This window comes from Rhinolophus hipposideros (assembly GCF_964194185.1).
Source record: "Rhinolophus hipposideros genome assembly, chromosome: 7".
Lineage (NCBI taxonomy): Eukaryota > Metazoa > Chordata > Mammalia > Chiroptera > Rhinolophidae > Rhinolophus > Rhinolophus hipposideros.
Window position 1 is genome coordinate 46,573,164 of NC_138053.1, and position 15,003 is coordinate 46,588,166.

The 15,003-nt window shown below is 35.8% G+C and overlaps 1 protein-coding gene across 7 annotated transcripts in view; it reads right to left on the reverse strand.

The window, feature by feature from the left end:
• Positions 1–15,003, reverse strand: part of VCAN (versican) — a 289,285-nt gene that overhangs the window by 69,944 nt on the left and 204,338 nt on the right. For all 7 annotated transcript variants that reach the window (XM_081053809.1, XM_081053813.1, XM_081053810.1 and 4 more), the window contains exons 4-5: positions 14,742–14,916; positions 14,529–14,656 (exon numbers count right to left, since the gene is read on the reverse strand). In XM_081053809.1, the coding sequence (XP_080909935.1) occupies positions 14,529–14,656; positions 14,742–14,916 (303 nt within the window). The remainder of the gene's footprint in view (positions 1–14,528; positions 14,657–14,741; positions 14,917–15,003) is intronic.

Sequence of the window (15,003 nt, forward strand, 5' to 3'; positions counted from 1 at the left end):
GTACATAAAATTTCTTGTAACTTGTATCTGTTCTTGTGGTTTGTAATTATTTGTTACATAAAATTTCTGGTACCATAATGTTAAAAATAAATGCCAAAATTCCTTTATAATATAAAATACAAGTACCTAAAATGTAAACAAACAAAAATTTGAATTAAAACAAAAGATTTTTTCCCCTGAAAATTTGGGCCAAAAACGTGGATGCACATTATACACAGGAGCGCATGATACATGGCAAGATATGGTAATTCATATTACTAAGAGCTGCTGATTTCTAAGACATCTATAACCTGTAGTCAAGTACTTTTTGATTCGTTAGATACCTGGTTTTAATCAGATAATACTTGGACATTATATGATTTTTATCTAATACAATACAAATGGAGGTGACCTGCTATTCAAACCAGAATTCATTGATTGAAAATTTATTGTTGAAGATGTGGATCAGGAACATTGTTAACTTATGGTCCAAGTTCTAAGAACATGATTTCCAAAAACGTCTTTCACAGAAAACTGGTGACCCTTGCGATGTAACTATAATAGGTATTCAAAAGAGAACAGGTTCCATGGACAAGTGCATTTGGAAAACAAACACAAGTGATCTGATAGTTTTCATTTCTGCAAGCTTCTCCGAGCATTTAATGGATAGTATTTCCTGAGAGTCCCCACACCATTGGACCAGAGAACACTCCTTTTCTAATAGAATACTACTTAATAGACCATGGATCTGTTTCACGGACTAGTTTGGAAAACACTGCTTTAGAGACCTATGTGTTGCAATGAAGAGGAACCTCAATTGATCCATAACAAATATAACTTTGTGTTAAGTTTTCTGGTTGCCTGTGTGTCAACCTGCTCAAGATAGAAGCAGAGTAAGTGGATAGAGTTACCACACAGAATCCAAGCAGGAGCCAAAAATCTAAAGGGAGTATATAAAGCAAAGGGCATAAGAAGTCCACGGCCTCTCAGGGTTGCTTCAAAGATTGCAAGTGAGCAAAGGGGACTGGGGCAAAGCGGGGAACCCTATGAAGTGTCTAAGACAGTATTAAAGCTGAACACAGAAGGAGTTCATTTCTTAAAAAAATTATTTGCAAAAAGTAAAACAAGATACAGCAGATAAAAGTATCAGGCTTTCTTCTCAATAATACATGGTAGGCACATGCTTCCATACCGTGTACCAGAGAAAAATGCAGGTTGTAGGCTAAGCACTGACCACTTTTACACTGAGAAAGCAGTCAAGGAGTTAAGATTTTCAGTTTTTATTGATCTACTTTCAGGTTTTAAATCTACCATCAGGAATTATTTACAGGTCAAATTATATGTACTCAACTATAGCACAGTGGGATGAAATTAAACAGATATTAAGTGTAGGTCAGTAACAAGACAGGAACTCCAGTCTTGGTTCAAAAATAAATTATCATAAGAGGATGTGTGATTTATAGAGGATGTAATACAGAATTGCATACCTGAAATTTATCTAACTTTACTAACAATTGTCACCCCAATAAACTTTAATTTTTTTAAAAAAAGAGGATGCACCAAGAGATAAAATATAAAATCCAGAAGCAAAACCAAATCAGGAACCAAAGAACAAGAGAAAGAGAAAGCAATCATGGGGCATCAAGCAAAGCAACTCAGTGCATTGGCTTTGTTTCTTTCCAACCTGAATTAATTGGTCAGGTTGGGTAAGTTGCTACCCTGAGAGTATCTTAAAGGCAGCTCTTTGCCTCTGATGTAGGTTAGACAAATTCCCCATGAGTTTTTATCACAGTACCACCTGTAGAGTGAGAGGCAAGAAAGCAAAGCCTTCTGTGAGGGAAAACATTTATTTTATTAGCATAGGACAAGGCTGTTTGCTACATTTATTCCTGAATACTTGTTTGTAAACAATTTCATGTATTTTAGATTTACTGGATAGTTACCTTCCTTGAAGGAAAGCATCACTTTTGTAAGTTAGCTATTAAGTTCCACTATTAAGTTCCATATGTGACCTCATCAAAGCAGCAACATCCATAGGGCACTTACTATCAGATTGGTAACTAGAGTACAGATTTGGAAGATGTTTCTAAATGTTATCTGTTTATGAAAGAATACTTCATTTTTTTCTAATTAAAGAGAGCAAATAAAATGTCAGGATGGAAATATACAAAATATCTTTTTATATACACAAAACAAGGCCTTACTGAAGAGAAAATATTAAGTTAACTGAAGAGAAAATATTAAGTTAATTGAAGTTGTTTTAAGTAAGAATTCATCGAGGTGTGAATACACATTTACGTTAGCACACACATAAAATATAATGTAGAACAGAGGTTTTCACACACAGGATAATTTGGATATTTATATGAAAAACATATGCAGTATCTTAACCCATACTTGTCCAAAATTTTAAGTTAAATACTGTGGCTTTGAATTATTCCTGTTATTTCAACTTTCTAGAAGAAATTGAAAGACATTGCCGGTGAAGGTTTAATATCTGCTGACATTTCACAAACTAAATTTGTCTTATTTGTGGAAATTAACATCATCAGAATTATTAAGAAAAAATACTTTGACAACTAACTGCTATAAGACTTCCTGGAAATTAGACCACACGTGCTCTTTTTCTGCACTTCGAATTGCTAACGGGAAAAGCAGCTTCTTGGCAAACTCAAAAATGACATATACTGAAGGGCAATCAATGATAAAAACAAATCAAAACGTTAAAAAACGACCCACACTGTTCAAAAGCTAGAGTTCATAACCAGGAATCCGTAACTCTGAAAAATTATGAAAGAGCCTGGGTCTAGGGCAAAGTTAGGATAGGCTCTTTCTCTCTCTCTGACAGGTCCTTGCGATCAGGAAGGTGGAAGAGGGAATTGGCATCAGTAGACCACAGGTAATTACTTAGTTCTTTCCTAGACTGCAGCTGATAGGCTGCGCTCTGTGGTAGTCACAGCTGAGATCTCAGCATAGTTTTCTAGCTGAATATATTGCCTGGTAGTGTGATAAATGTTTACACTTCTTCTGTTTATTTGTTCTCCTAATGATTCTATCCTGAACTGTCTGGTCTAAAAATTAGTTCTTATAAATGAATCATTTTTCCTTTTTGCCCATAGGAGAACAGAACTCCCTAATTTCTTTTCATTATAAGGAAATTTAAGATTTGTACATATTATTGTATTTCCTTGCTATTTGGGTCAACAAGAGTATATAAGTACTAAATGTATGCAAAGAGTAGATACAATGTGTGAGCTGGAAGTGAATGCCTATAAGATAAAACCATTTAAAGTATATGGCAAGTACCATGGGGATAAAAACAATTCAACATAATTATTGTTAGCTTTAAAGTTTTGGATTTTTATGTTTTTTCAAAGGCAGTTTCTTTCTCTCATTTTGCCCATATCTATGTACATAAGATCAAAGCAATGAAGTCTAATACCTAATAGGTATTAGGTTATTACACAAGATCTCATGTATGTCAATTTGAAGGATTTAAAGACACAGGAAGTGCCACTAAAATTTAAACATATTTTTATGGTTTTCAGGATGTTGGTCTCATTCTTTCCCATTGACAGAGCAGTAAGATTGTAATTAGAATGAGGAAGAAGTTCTAAAAAATTTCTGGTGTCTGAGTCTTTAAAATATATAAGAGATTGAACATGTTATTTGGTCTGACTGGCACAGTATGGCTACAGGTCAAAACACAAGAGGATAATCCTAGTTGTGTGTGTGTGTGTGTGTGTGTGTGTGTTACACTTTTCACAGCCTAGAGGTAAATGGCCACTGTATTGTCCAAGAAGCTCTTTCAATTCAGAGCTCCAGGAGACCCTGACATCAAAAAATTAAAGCAAATGACTGTCACATGCTTCAAGGAGTTTATGTCAAAGCATTTCTACTTTTTTAAGGTAAGATATAAAATGAAAGAAAACTATTACAGAAAATCCTAAGGATTCCATTAAAAACCTGTTAGAACTAGTAAACAAGGTCAGCAAGGTTTCAGGATACAAGATACAATATCAACATATAAAGATCAATCGTATTTCTATACATTTGCAACAAACAATCAGAAAAAGAAATAAAGAAATTTCCATTTGCATCAAAAAGAATAAAATATCTAGGATTAAATTTAACAAAAGAACAGTAAAACTTATACTCTGAAAGCTATAAAACATTGTTGAAAGAAATTAAAGAAAATCTAAAGAAAATCAGAAAAACATCTAATTCTCATGGATCCAAAGATTTAATATTGTTGAGATGGCAATACATTTCAAATTGATCTAGAGATTCAATACAATCTCTATTAGAATCCCAGCGGGCTTCTTTGTAGAAATTGATACACTGATAGTAAAATTAATATGGGAATTCAAGGGACACAGAATAGCTAAAACAATTCTGGAAAAGATGAATACAGTTGGTGGATTCACATTTTTCAATTTAAAAATGTATTACAAAGCAACAGTAATCAAGACAATGTGGCAATGGTTTAAGTATAGACATACAAATCAATGAAATAGAATGGAAGGTCCAGAAATAAACCCATAAATCTATGATCAATTGGTTTTCAACAGGGTTCCAAGGTCATTAAATGGGGAAAGAATAGCCTTTTCAACAAATGGTGCTGGGACAAGTGGACATTCACATGCCAAAGAATGAATTTGGACTCTTACCTCATACTACACATAAAAATTAACTCAAAATACATCAAAATAAAAGTAAAACTTAAAACTTTGGAAGAAAATACCGAAGTAAGTCTTCATGACTGGGGATTTGGCTATGTTTTCTTAGACATGACACCAAAAGCACAAACAATCAAAGAAACATTAGATTGAGTTTCATCAAAATTAAAATCTTTTGTGCTTCAAAGGACCCTACTGAAAAGTAAAAATACAACTCAATGAATGGGAGAAAATATTTGCAAGTCATGTACAGTATCTGAAAAGGCACTTGAATCTAGAATATAGAAGGAACTCTTACAACTCAATAACAAAAAAACAACCTAATTAAAAATGAGCAAAGGTTCTGAATACATCTCTCCCAAAACATATATAAATTGCCAAGAAACACATAAAAAAACTTGCTCAACATCATTAGCAATCAGGGAAATACAAATCAAAACCACGATCAGATATCATGGTCTACCCATTAGGATGATTATAACGAAAAAAGTCAGATAAAACAACCATTGGCAAAAATATGAAAGAAGCAAGACTCCAAAATACTTCTGGTAAGAACTTAAAATGGTGTAACCACACTGGAAAATAGTCTAGCAGTTCCTCAAAAAGTTGACAATAGAGTTACCATTACATCCAGCAATTCCAATCATTGTAATCAAATCACTACTACAATTACTACTCAAATAAAATTGAAATCTTTTTAAATGATACATCAGAGATTTGGGTGAGCTGTGGGAGTACTCTGCATCGTCTTGCTTTGTAAGACTGCCTGTTGCTCTGCTGGGGAATCTTTGGGGGTCCTGAGAGTTTACTGTAGTGGAACAGAAAAAAAGGCCATTTCTAATCACTTAACTTCCCTGTACCTCAGTTTCCTTATGTGCAAAAAGGAGAGGATTTTTTTTTAAATGCCTAACAAACAACCATATAGTAAACAGTTTCGTTCCTTACCCCACCTATGTAGCTACCTCACAGTCAATCTATTGGCGTCACTTTGCTGAATGAGGACATCATTTACCAGAGGTGCTGCTAGCGTGCAAAGCCTCGTTGCCTTCATCAGTTGCTGTTTGCTAGACCATTCAAACATTTAAACAGAAACAACTCCAAGTTCAGTTGCAAATCCCTAGTAAGACATGTTAATCTCCACAGCCTATATCAGAAGCACAACCACAGCTGTGATCTGTGATTCTGTGAGTTCTACAGAGAATAGCTAAAACGTTTCCCGCATCTTCTAGCACCAACCTCAAACAATGGGGAGAAGTTCTGTAATCCAGAATCAATATTTGAATTATCTGGTGAACCACAGGGTGCAGGAAGCTCTTCTAGCTGACTTGGGACTTTTTAACTGAATAAGTCCAGTATCACTAATTCTTAAATAACTCCCACTAGTGAAGCAGTCTGTAGATTACGTGCTATAAATTCTATTAAAATGAAACGTCAACCTGAGAATCTACAGGCAGGAAATCACACAGTTTCCAAATCTGATATCTGATTTTGGTCCAATCGAAAGCTCCAAAAAGCCCGAACTAAGTCTCGCTCTAAGACGTGTTAATGACAGGCTTTTACCTAAATAATTTGTTTTTCATACCTAAAGGAGCTCACAGGATAACAGAAAGAAAAGGTTATTTTTGGTTCTAGGTCAGAACAAGGATAACATAGAGGCATCACACAAGTCATAGAGGTGACAGAGTTACCCTGGATTTTGACACGAGAAAGCAGTAGAAAGATTAACCTGTGATTTGTGAATAGGTACAAAAGAACAAATCCCAGAAAGCACAATTGGCTGGGTAGGCAAGAAAGGGAAATTATTGTGGGAGGCTGAAAAGAAAAAAGGAGTATCTCTCTAGGAAGGAATTATTTCTGAGACACCACAGAAAAAAGAGTGAAATGAGAAATTCAATATTATGGTGATGTAATAAAGTTATTTTTTAAAAAATCCTTAATAAATTTCATGAACAAAGCTTGGCATTTTCCCCAAATATTATAGAAACAGAAAGGCAGTGGAAGCAGTCTCCGAAAAAACAGTTTGGAGAAATAATGCAATTACTACCAAGTATTTCTTGAGTAACTATTATGTGTCTATTACTGGAATAGACCCTTCATTGTGATTGAAAGAGTTTATAGGAGAAGTTTATGACCTTATCTCTACCAGGAGTTCACAGAAGTTTTGCAGAAATAAAGCTAATAGATAATATTTTGTATCTGATAAGCATAAAGCAACCAGAGAACAATTAAATACCAAATATGTGGAACTGAGTGTAAGAACAGTGGGAGTTCAGAGTCAGGAAATCTCAGTGTGAGCTGCAAGAGCCAAAGATGGGCTTTTGGGAGCAGTGTTTTCAGGCACAGGGAAATGCAGGATGTTGGAAAGCTGAGAAACGAGATTTCTCTGAGAAGACAAAAGCAGGAGTGGAGACGGGAGCAAGCACGGGGTTTGTGGAGGACATGTGTACAGGCTCATGCTGGAGAGAGGGAAACAAAGTTGAATAGGTTACTCCCGAGCCAGGATTACGGGGCTTCATAAATCAGGCAGAGTTTGTGCTTGAGGAGGAAGGCAACAGAAAACTCACTACTCAACTCTGAGTGGGTGAATGACATAGGTGAGATTTTAACTGCTTTGAGGGCCCTAAAATGGGCCCCTCGAAGATCTGCTAAAGACATGGGGATAACTGGTGAGAATCAGAACCAGAGATGAGACACAAAAATGATTCACAAACTAGAAATATGGGTATGAAATTCAGATGAGAGTTCAGGGCTGGCAATGCAAAATTAGAAATTAAAATTTTCATTTTCTTCTTTTTGTTCTTTCTTGTTTACTTTTGCGACCCATTCATCCTACAAGGCATTTGTCTTACAGTTTATATACAAGAGAACAAAAATGAAATTAAACAAGTGACTAAGGAAATTAGAGCAATGGGAAATTGGGAAGCAAGTAGAATTGTGATAAAGCCTAGACAAATGTAAAGTTATCCAAGGGGCAAGTATAAAGCAAGTTGAGTAGAGTAGGCCCTTATAGTTTGGAGGTTAATTTATTAATTCACTCATTTGTCCACTCTACCTATGGAGCACCTATTATGTGCCAAGGACATAGTGGGGACACACGCAGTTCCTTCCCTCCCAGTACCCATAGTGTAGTAGGAGAGAGGGAGGGGTAAGCAAACATTTGCACAAGGGTTATTATAGTCATATATTCAAGTTTCAGAGATGGTAAACGTGAGAGAGATCAAGTAGGGCTCAGGTAGGGGATAGGAGATGAACTAGAGAGCCCACAGTACAGAAACATCAAAGTGCTGGGAAGCTGTGTGAAAGCCAGGGACTCAGAATAGTAGGGTGGTTGTTATTCCGAGTAAAATAAAAGCCAAAGGCCAGGGCTATATAGAAAATACAGGTTATAGAAGGATAGGATTTTGGTCCATAAGGTTGCCCATGTCAGAGGGGCAAGGAGCTCCTGGATCAATCATTTGTCAGGTCAGGAGATAAGACTGGAAGTATTGATTCATTTGTAGGAAACTAAGAGCGTCGACCATGAAAGAGAGCAGTCTGACCTTATCTACCACCTTCTGATTTATCTGTGGGGAGAATTAAACCCGTATATAAAGAAAACAAATAAAAAATCAATCTATTAATTTCATTAAAAAATAAAGATTCTTTAAATGTTTGAGTGTTTTTTTTCTCCCTTTTTTAGCTGAAATATGTACATTGTACTCCATTCTTTTCAACACTCTCTGATTTATCTTATTTAGGAATTATTTTTTGCTGTGGATATAACTGGACACATATACTTCCTAATAAACTTCCAGTTTTCTGCACAGAAATGCATCAATTAACAAAGCACTTTCAGAAGCATTTACATCCTTTACTGGTGCAGTCTACATGTTTATGTGCCCAAGACCCCTTTGTAGAGAGGTAGACACCAGATTCATTCCTGAACACTGTGATTCAAGAAGGTAATGTTCTGCAAGAAAATGAAGCTGGACCACCTCCTTACACCATATACAAAAATACATTCAAAATGGCTTAAAGACTTAAATGTAAGATCTGAAACCATAAAATATCTAGAAGAAAATATAGGAAGAAACCTCATGGACATTACCCGGAGTAAGATTTTCACTGATATATCCCCTCGTGCGAGGGAAGTAAGAGAAAAAATAAACATGTGGGATTACATCAAACTAAAAAGTTTTTCCACAGCAAAGGAAACCATCAATAAAACAAAAAGTCATCCTACTGAATGGGAAAAGATATTTGCCAATGATACAATGATATATCTGATAAGGGATTAATATCACAAATCTATAAAAAACTTACTCAACTCAACTCCAAAAAAACAAACAACCCCATTAAAAAGTGGGCAGAGGACTTGAGGAGACATTTTTCTAAAAAGGACATACAGAAGGCAAGAAGACATATGAAGAAATGCTCAACCTCACTGACCATCAAAGAAATGCAAATAAAAACCACAATGAGATACCACCTCACTCCAGTCAAAATGGCTATCATCAATAAATCAACAAACAACAAATGCTGGCACGGATGTGGAGAAAAGGGAACGCTAGTGCACTGTTGGTAGGATTGCAGATTAGTGCAGCGACTATGGAAAACAATATGGAGGTATCTCAGGAATCTGAAAATGGAACTACCCTATGATCCAGTAATTCCACTCCTAGGCATCTACCCGGAGAAATCCAAAACTCCAATTCAAAAATCTGTATGCACTCCTATGTTTACTGCAGCACTTTACACAATAGCCAAGATATGGAAACAACCGAAATGCCCATCGGTAGATGACTGGATTAAGAAACTGTGGTACATTTATACAATGGAGTATTACGCAGCCATAAAGAAGAAAGAAATCTTATCATTTGCAACAACATGGATGGATCTAGAGAACATTATGTTAAGTGAAATAAGTCAGAAAGAGAAAGACAAGTACCATATGATCTCACTTATATGCAGAATCTAAAGAAAAGAATAAGTGAATGAACTAATCAGAAACAGTGTTGGGGACAAAAAGAAAAAACCGAGAGTTGTTAGCTGGGCGAGGGGAGGGTGGGTGGGGATAAGGGGAAAGGTGAAGGGATTAGGAAGCAGCTGGTAACCACAAGATGGCCTCAGGGTTTTTTGAAAATTAATTTGGGGAACGTATTCAATAATGTTGTAAAGATTTTGTTGGGTATCCGATGGACATGTGTCCTATTTGGGAGACCACCTCAGGGATACTGTGGATGCCTGATCATGGCATTGTACACCAGAAGCTAAACATTAATGAATGCCAACTATAATTTTACATATATAATGTGATGGCTCAGTGTGAGGTCGGAGGGATAGTGGATGGGGGAAAGGGGGTTCACAGTGTGAGGGATATAAATGATGAACGTCTAAGTATTACCTTATCTTGTACACCTGAAACTAATAAATTAAAATGTAAAAAAAAGAAGGTAACGTTCTAAGCAGAGCATAACTGATTTCAAACAATAGAGGACAGATAATATAGGAATTTTTATTTTGCCACAGTATTATTTTTAATTATCCAATAATGTTCAAGCAACTTATCACATTCAAAATGCCTTAACATAAGAGTCACCCTTCTTCATAATGTGACCCATTTCCAGTTATTGTCTCTATCCTTCGAAGTACCATGACTCAGACTTTGACAGAGCATTGCACTCCTAACATTTTAGATCAATTCTAGTTTTAAGAAAGTTCCAGAGAAGAAATTTTATTGTCTGTTAGGTTTCTTTCTACATTTCATGATATTCATTGTCAGAAAAAATTTTCGTTATATGGAACCTAATTCACAGAGTTGAATTTTAATTCATTTCTTCTTTTTATGAATTCAGTGGAAATAAAGAACCTTTCATATACCCATAAGCTATAATAACAGCTATTGATTACTTGTTGATCACTTTGTGCCACGCTCTGTGACAAAAGCTTTACACATTTACCCATTTCATCTTCACACCATGAGTCAAAAGTAAGTATTCTTGTCTCCATTTCACAGAAGAAACTGAAGCTTAGAGAGATAATGGCTTGCTCAGGATCTCATAACTACTTAAATGACAGAGCTGTGACTCAAGTGAGGTCCTTCCTATTCTTAATTATGAGAAATTTACCTGCCTCCCAAGTGTCCTCTCTCAGCATTGTCTTTACCACTCCTAAATAACTCCAATCCTTTACTCAGTTTTCTGAGTTATGTAATCATCTCAACTCTAAACCTTTTCAACATTTTCCAAATCTACCTTACCAGGAAACAGAGATTAAAATTCCTAATAAGGGACCCGCTCTGTTTTCCAAATCCACTTTACCAGGAAACTCAGATTAAGCTTCCTAATAAGGATGATTTTATGAGTCTTAATTTCTATATTCCTACTTTAGAATCTTAATTCTACTAAATGTTTGGTAACAGTGTTCTGTTACTGAATCATGGCTAATATGCCACCATAATGTCTAGACCATTTCTAAGAACACAAGCTAATATCAGAATGCTTGTTGAGTGCATATAACTCATGTAATTGCTCCTTTATACTTAGTACATTATTTATTAAAATAGGATTAAATACTGTATTCATATGCATAACTGTGCTATAATCATCACCTTAGGATAAGAACCAGATTCATTTTTCTCTCCCTCAAACTGGCTGAATTTAATTTACCATAATTATTTAAATTTTATAAAGAAATACACGTCAGAATGCACACGACATATAAAACAAGAAAGGAGAAAAAAACAAAAGGTTGATATTCTGTCAACTAAATATCTTTCATGATAAATAACTAAATTAAAACAAAATTATCGTGTTTTTGAACTAGATTTCATTTTATACTTCACTGGCCTTTTCAGTAGGCCATATGGAATAATATGGCTTCTGAGTTGAAGTAATTGCACCTTGTTCATTCATAACTGTTATGTGTTCCAACACATTAATTCATTCTGAGTACATCGATATCTCTAATTTTTACTGTCTCTGCCACCACTCTCATACACACTTGGCTGTCAAAAATACAATAAAATATAGGTGGGAATTACTATAGCAGTGAATATAGCAATAAATATCTCTTGTGAGGAATTTTGGCTCACTTCAAATAATCTTTTACCAGTGTGGCACTGAAACATCAGATATAATTTTATATAAACTTTCCACACAGATTTTTATCAACCCACAGTTTAGCCAATAGTCTTTCCCTCCAAGGGAGGCCATACACCTCAGTAAAGGAGGGAGGGAGACTTCACCAGTTAAAAAAGCCACTTTTTAACTCCCCATTGCACCACTACCACCAGTCCAATTTCAAGTCAGGAGAGAAAAGACCAGTGTCCCAAGCTTTCCTAATTATGCCAAGGGACAACAAATGAGGAGCAAAAAATTTCCAGAACAAGGTAATTTTAAACATACTGAATATCTTCCAGATTTGTCAAGTTCCTTCTATGAAACAAATAAAAGCCTTGCTACTCTGCTGACACAGATTTCAGCCAGTATTGAATTAGTATGTATTTATACTGATTGTTTTACCTTTATCTTCCAACTTTTATGTGCTAAAACAAAAAAGGTTCACATTCTGTTGCTTTGGTATAAATAACCAAACTAAAGTTATGCTGTATTACACATTCCAAGTTTTCACCATCAAATATGTGGAACATTTGTCCCAAGTAACTATATAAAATACAGCTGGGTTACATTGGGGCAGAGACTGGTTTTACAAATAACAGTTGCCGTGGAAGTGATGTTTATGAAGGGAGAAAAAAGACTCCTGTAAGACTAAAAATCCTTCTCATTGTGGTGGATGTGCACACCCTCAGAGCTACTCTTCTGACAGAGCCCAGTTCTGTTCACACACTGGTGACAATACCCTGAACAGACTGTGGGGGCGCCAGTTCTCAGTGGATTCAGTGTTGCTGGGGATTCCCCGCAGGACTTCTGTCACTGGAACTGTTAAAAGTATCTCAAACAGTAGTTGAGGAAGGCATGGAATTTCTAGGACTTCTACAAAAGCAGAAAGTCCTCTGGGCTCGAAAGAAGTTAGGAAGTCTGTAGCCTTAGAGAGTGAGGTTTCGGTAGCTTTCAGGATAAGAAAAGATACACAGAGACCCTTAATATCTCCATCTGGTATCATTTTGAGTACATAAGCCTGTCTTTCCATCAAAGAGGCTGGCCTATGATGATTATTCATATTTAGATCAGGCCATGGATTTGTACCTGAAAACCACTGTTTCTATTATATTTGGTAAATGTCTTTTAGGTAATTTGACCTTAGGTACTCTTTTCCAAAAACTACCTCTGGTTCAGTTTTAGAATTACCAATATTAGCATTCTAGAAATTTTTATAACTATCACTCTGATAGATATTATTCTATATTAAAACAACAGTGATAAAACAAATTCCATGTACTGAATTTGGATACAAATTTCCATCTTACTGAAAAAGCAATAGCCAAATTTATTTCCTAGAATCAGATTCTCTTACCAACTGTCACCTATTAAATTAAATTTAAAATAAAGGAAAGAGAAAAGCTATATATCATAGCTTGGATTTTACATATTTTTTTTCCTTTTGTACCTATACAGAAATGGAAATTGTTAGTATCTGAAGTTGTAGTTTAGAAAATACATTTACCAGTCTTAAATGATAGTTACCGTGTTTCCCCGAAAATAAGACCTAACTGGAAAATAAGCCCTAGCATTATTTTTCAGGATGACATCCCCTGAACATAAGCCCTCGTGCGTCCTTTGGAGCAAACATTAGTAGAAGACCTGGTCTTCTTTGCGGGGAAACACAGTATAATAAGAATGTTAAGATGCTAGAGAACTACACTTAAGAAGCCTTCTTGTAAGCAGGGCTTCTGATTCAAATTTAATCAGGGCATTAGGAAAATATAAGCTGCTTATTTTCTAGCTTTCAGTCTCTGAGGCTGTTTATTCAATTCATAAAATCATAGAATCATAGAATTTTATTTTAATGTCGGAAGAAACTATGGAAATTATCTTCTAGTCCAACCTCTCACTTTACAGATAAGAAAATTAAGATCATTCTTTTTATGTGTACCCAGCCAAACTTAAAAGTATAACTCAATTCAATTCTTCTATTTATATAGGCTTCTAAGATACCTGGTGACACAAATGAAACTCCATTTCAAAAGTCACAGAAACTTCTATTCCATGTGTCTTATAATAAAACCTCATTGTGCCCTTTAGATAAGGTTTCCACTATTGAACTTAAACTTGTCTTTAAGAATCTCTAACTCATGCTGAGAGAGAAATGATAGTCCCGAATCAATCAGACTATAAGCATATTTACAGCAAAGCTTGCATCTTACCTGGTTTCATATCCCTAGCAAATAGAGTATCACACAGTCGGTGTGTGTTTTTTGTTGTTGTTGTTGTTTTTTATGTGCCGATTGGCTGAATGAAGGATTGCTCTGAAGATTAGTGTAGCAAAGTAAACAGGAGAAGTGAAACATGGAAACCCCTCCTGGGCTAGCTTATGTTATTTAGTTGTGCCTTGGCATGTTTACCAGCACTTGGATTCACAGGGGTTTGTCATCACAGGATTTTACCTGACATTCTCACAAGAATAGGTACCAACCTTACAGCTTTCTATTCTTAATGCTCTAAAAGTGTATTGGAAATAGTCCAATAGCAGCATGACTGAAAGAAAACCTGCTATTAACTAAAGACATTTCTAACCTGCATAACCATTTACACACTCCTCCTTCTCTTTCCACTTTAAGCTTATTTCACCACAGAATCACATGGTTATTTAAACTAAATGTTGCTGTTTGGAATCCAAACAACCATGAAGACTTGCTTTATTCCAACATGCTCCCAGTCTTCCCTTAACTTTCTTAGTTAAAATGAAACTAGAGAAATATAAATATCTTACCATCCAGATTGTCCACGTAACAATACACATCATAAGTTTCATGAGGAGAACGGAATCCATAGGTCCTGACTCCTTCCTTCCCCATCATATCTCCGTAACATCCTTCTCGGGGAGTCCGGATGGGATATCTGGGGAGGTGAAGGGCTAGTAATTAGCACTGTCTTCTCATTTCTAAATTAATGAATTAAAGCCTGTGGCCCCTAGACATCTCACCTAACAGTTTGATCAGAGAGCCAGCCTGCATCACACTGCTCAAATCCATCTTCATAGGCAGCATTGAGCTGCTCTGGGCTGGCTATGACTGCCCCCACATCCAAACAAGCCTTCTGTGCAGCCTCAAAATTCAGAGTGTACCTGCTGGTAGCCGCCCGGTAGTGAAACACAACCCCTGCAAAGAGAGCAAACAATTATGGGCATGTTCCAATCTCCCAGCATACTGTGAAAAGTTTTCATTGCAGCAATACGTCAATTTAAT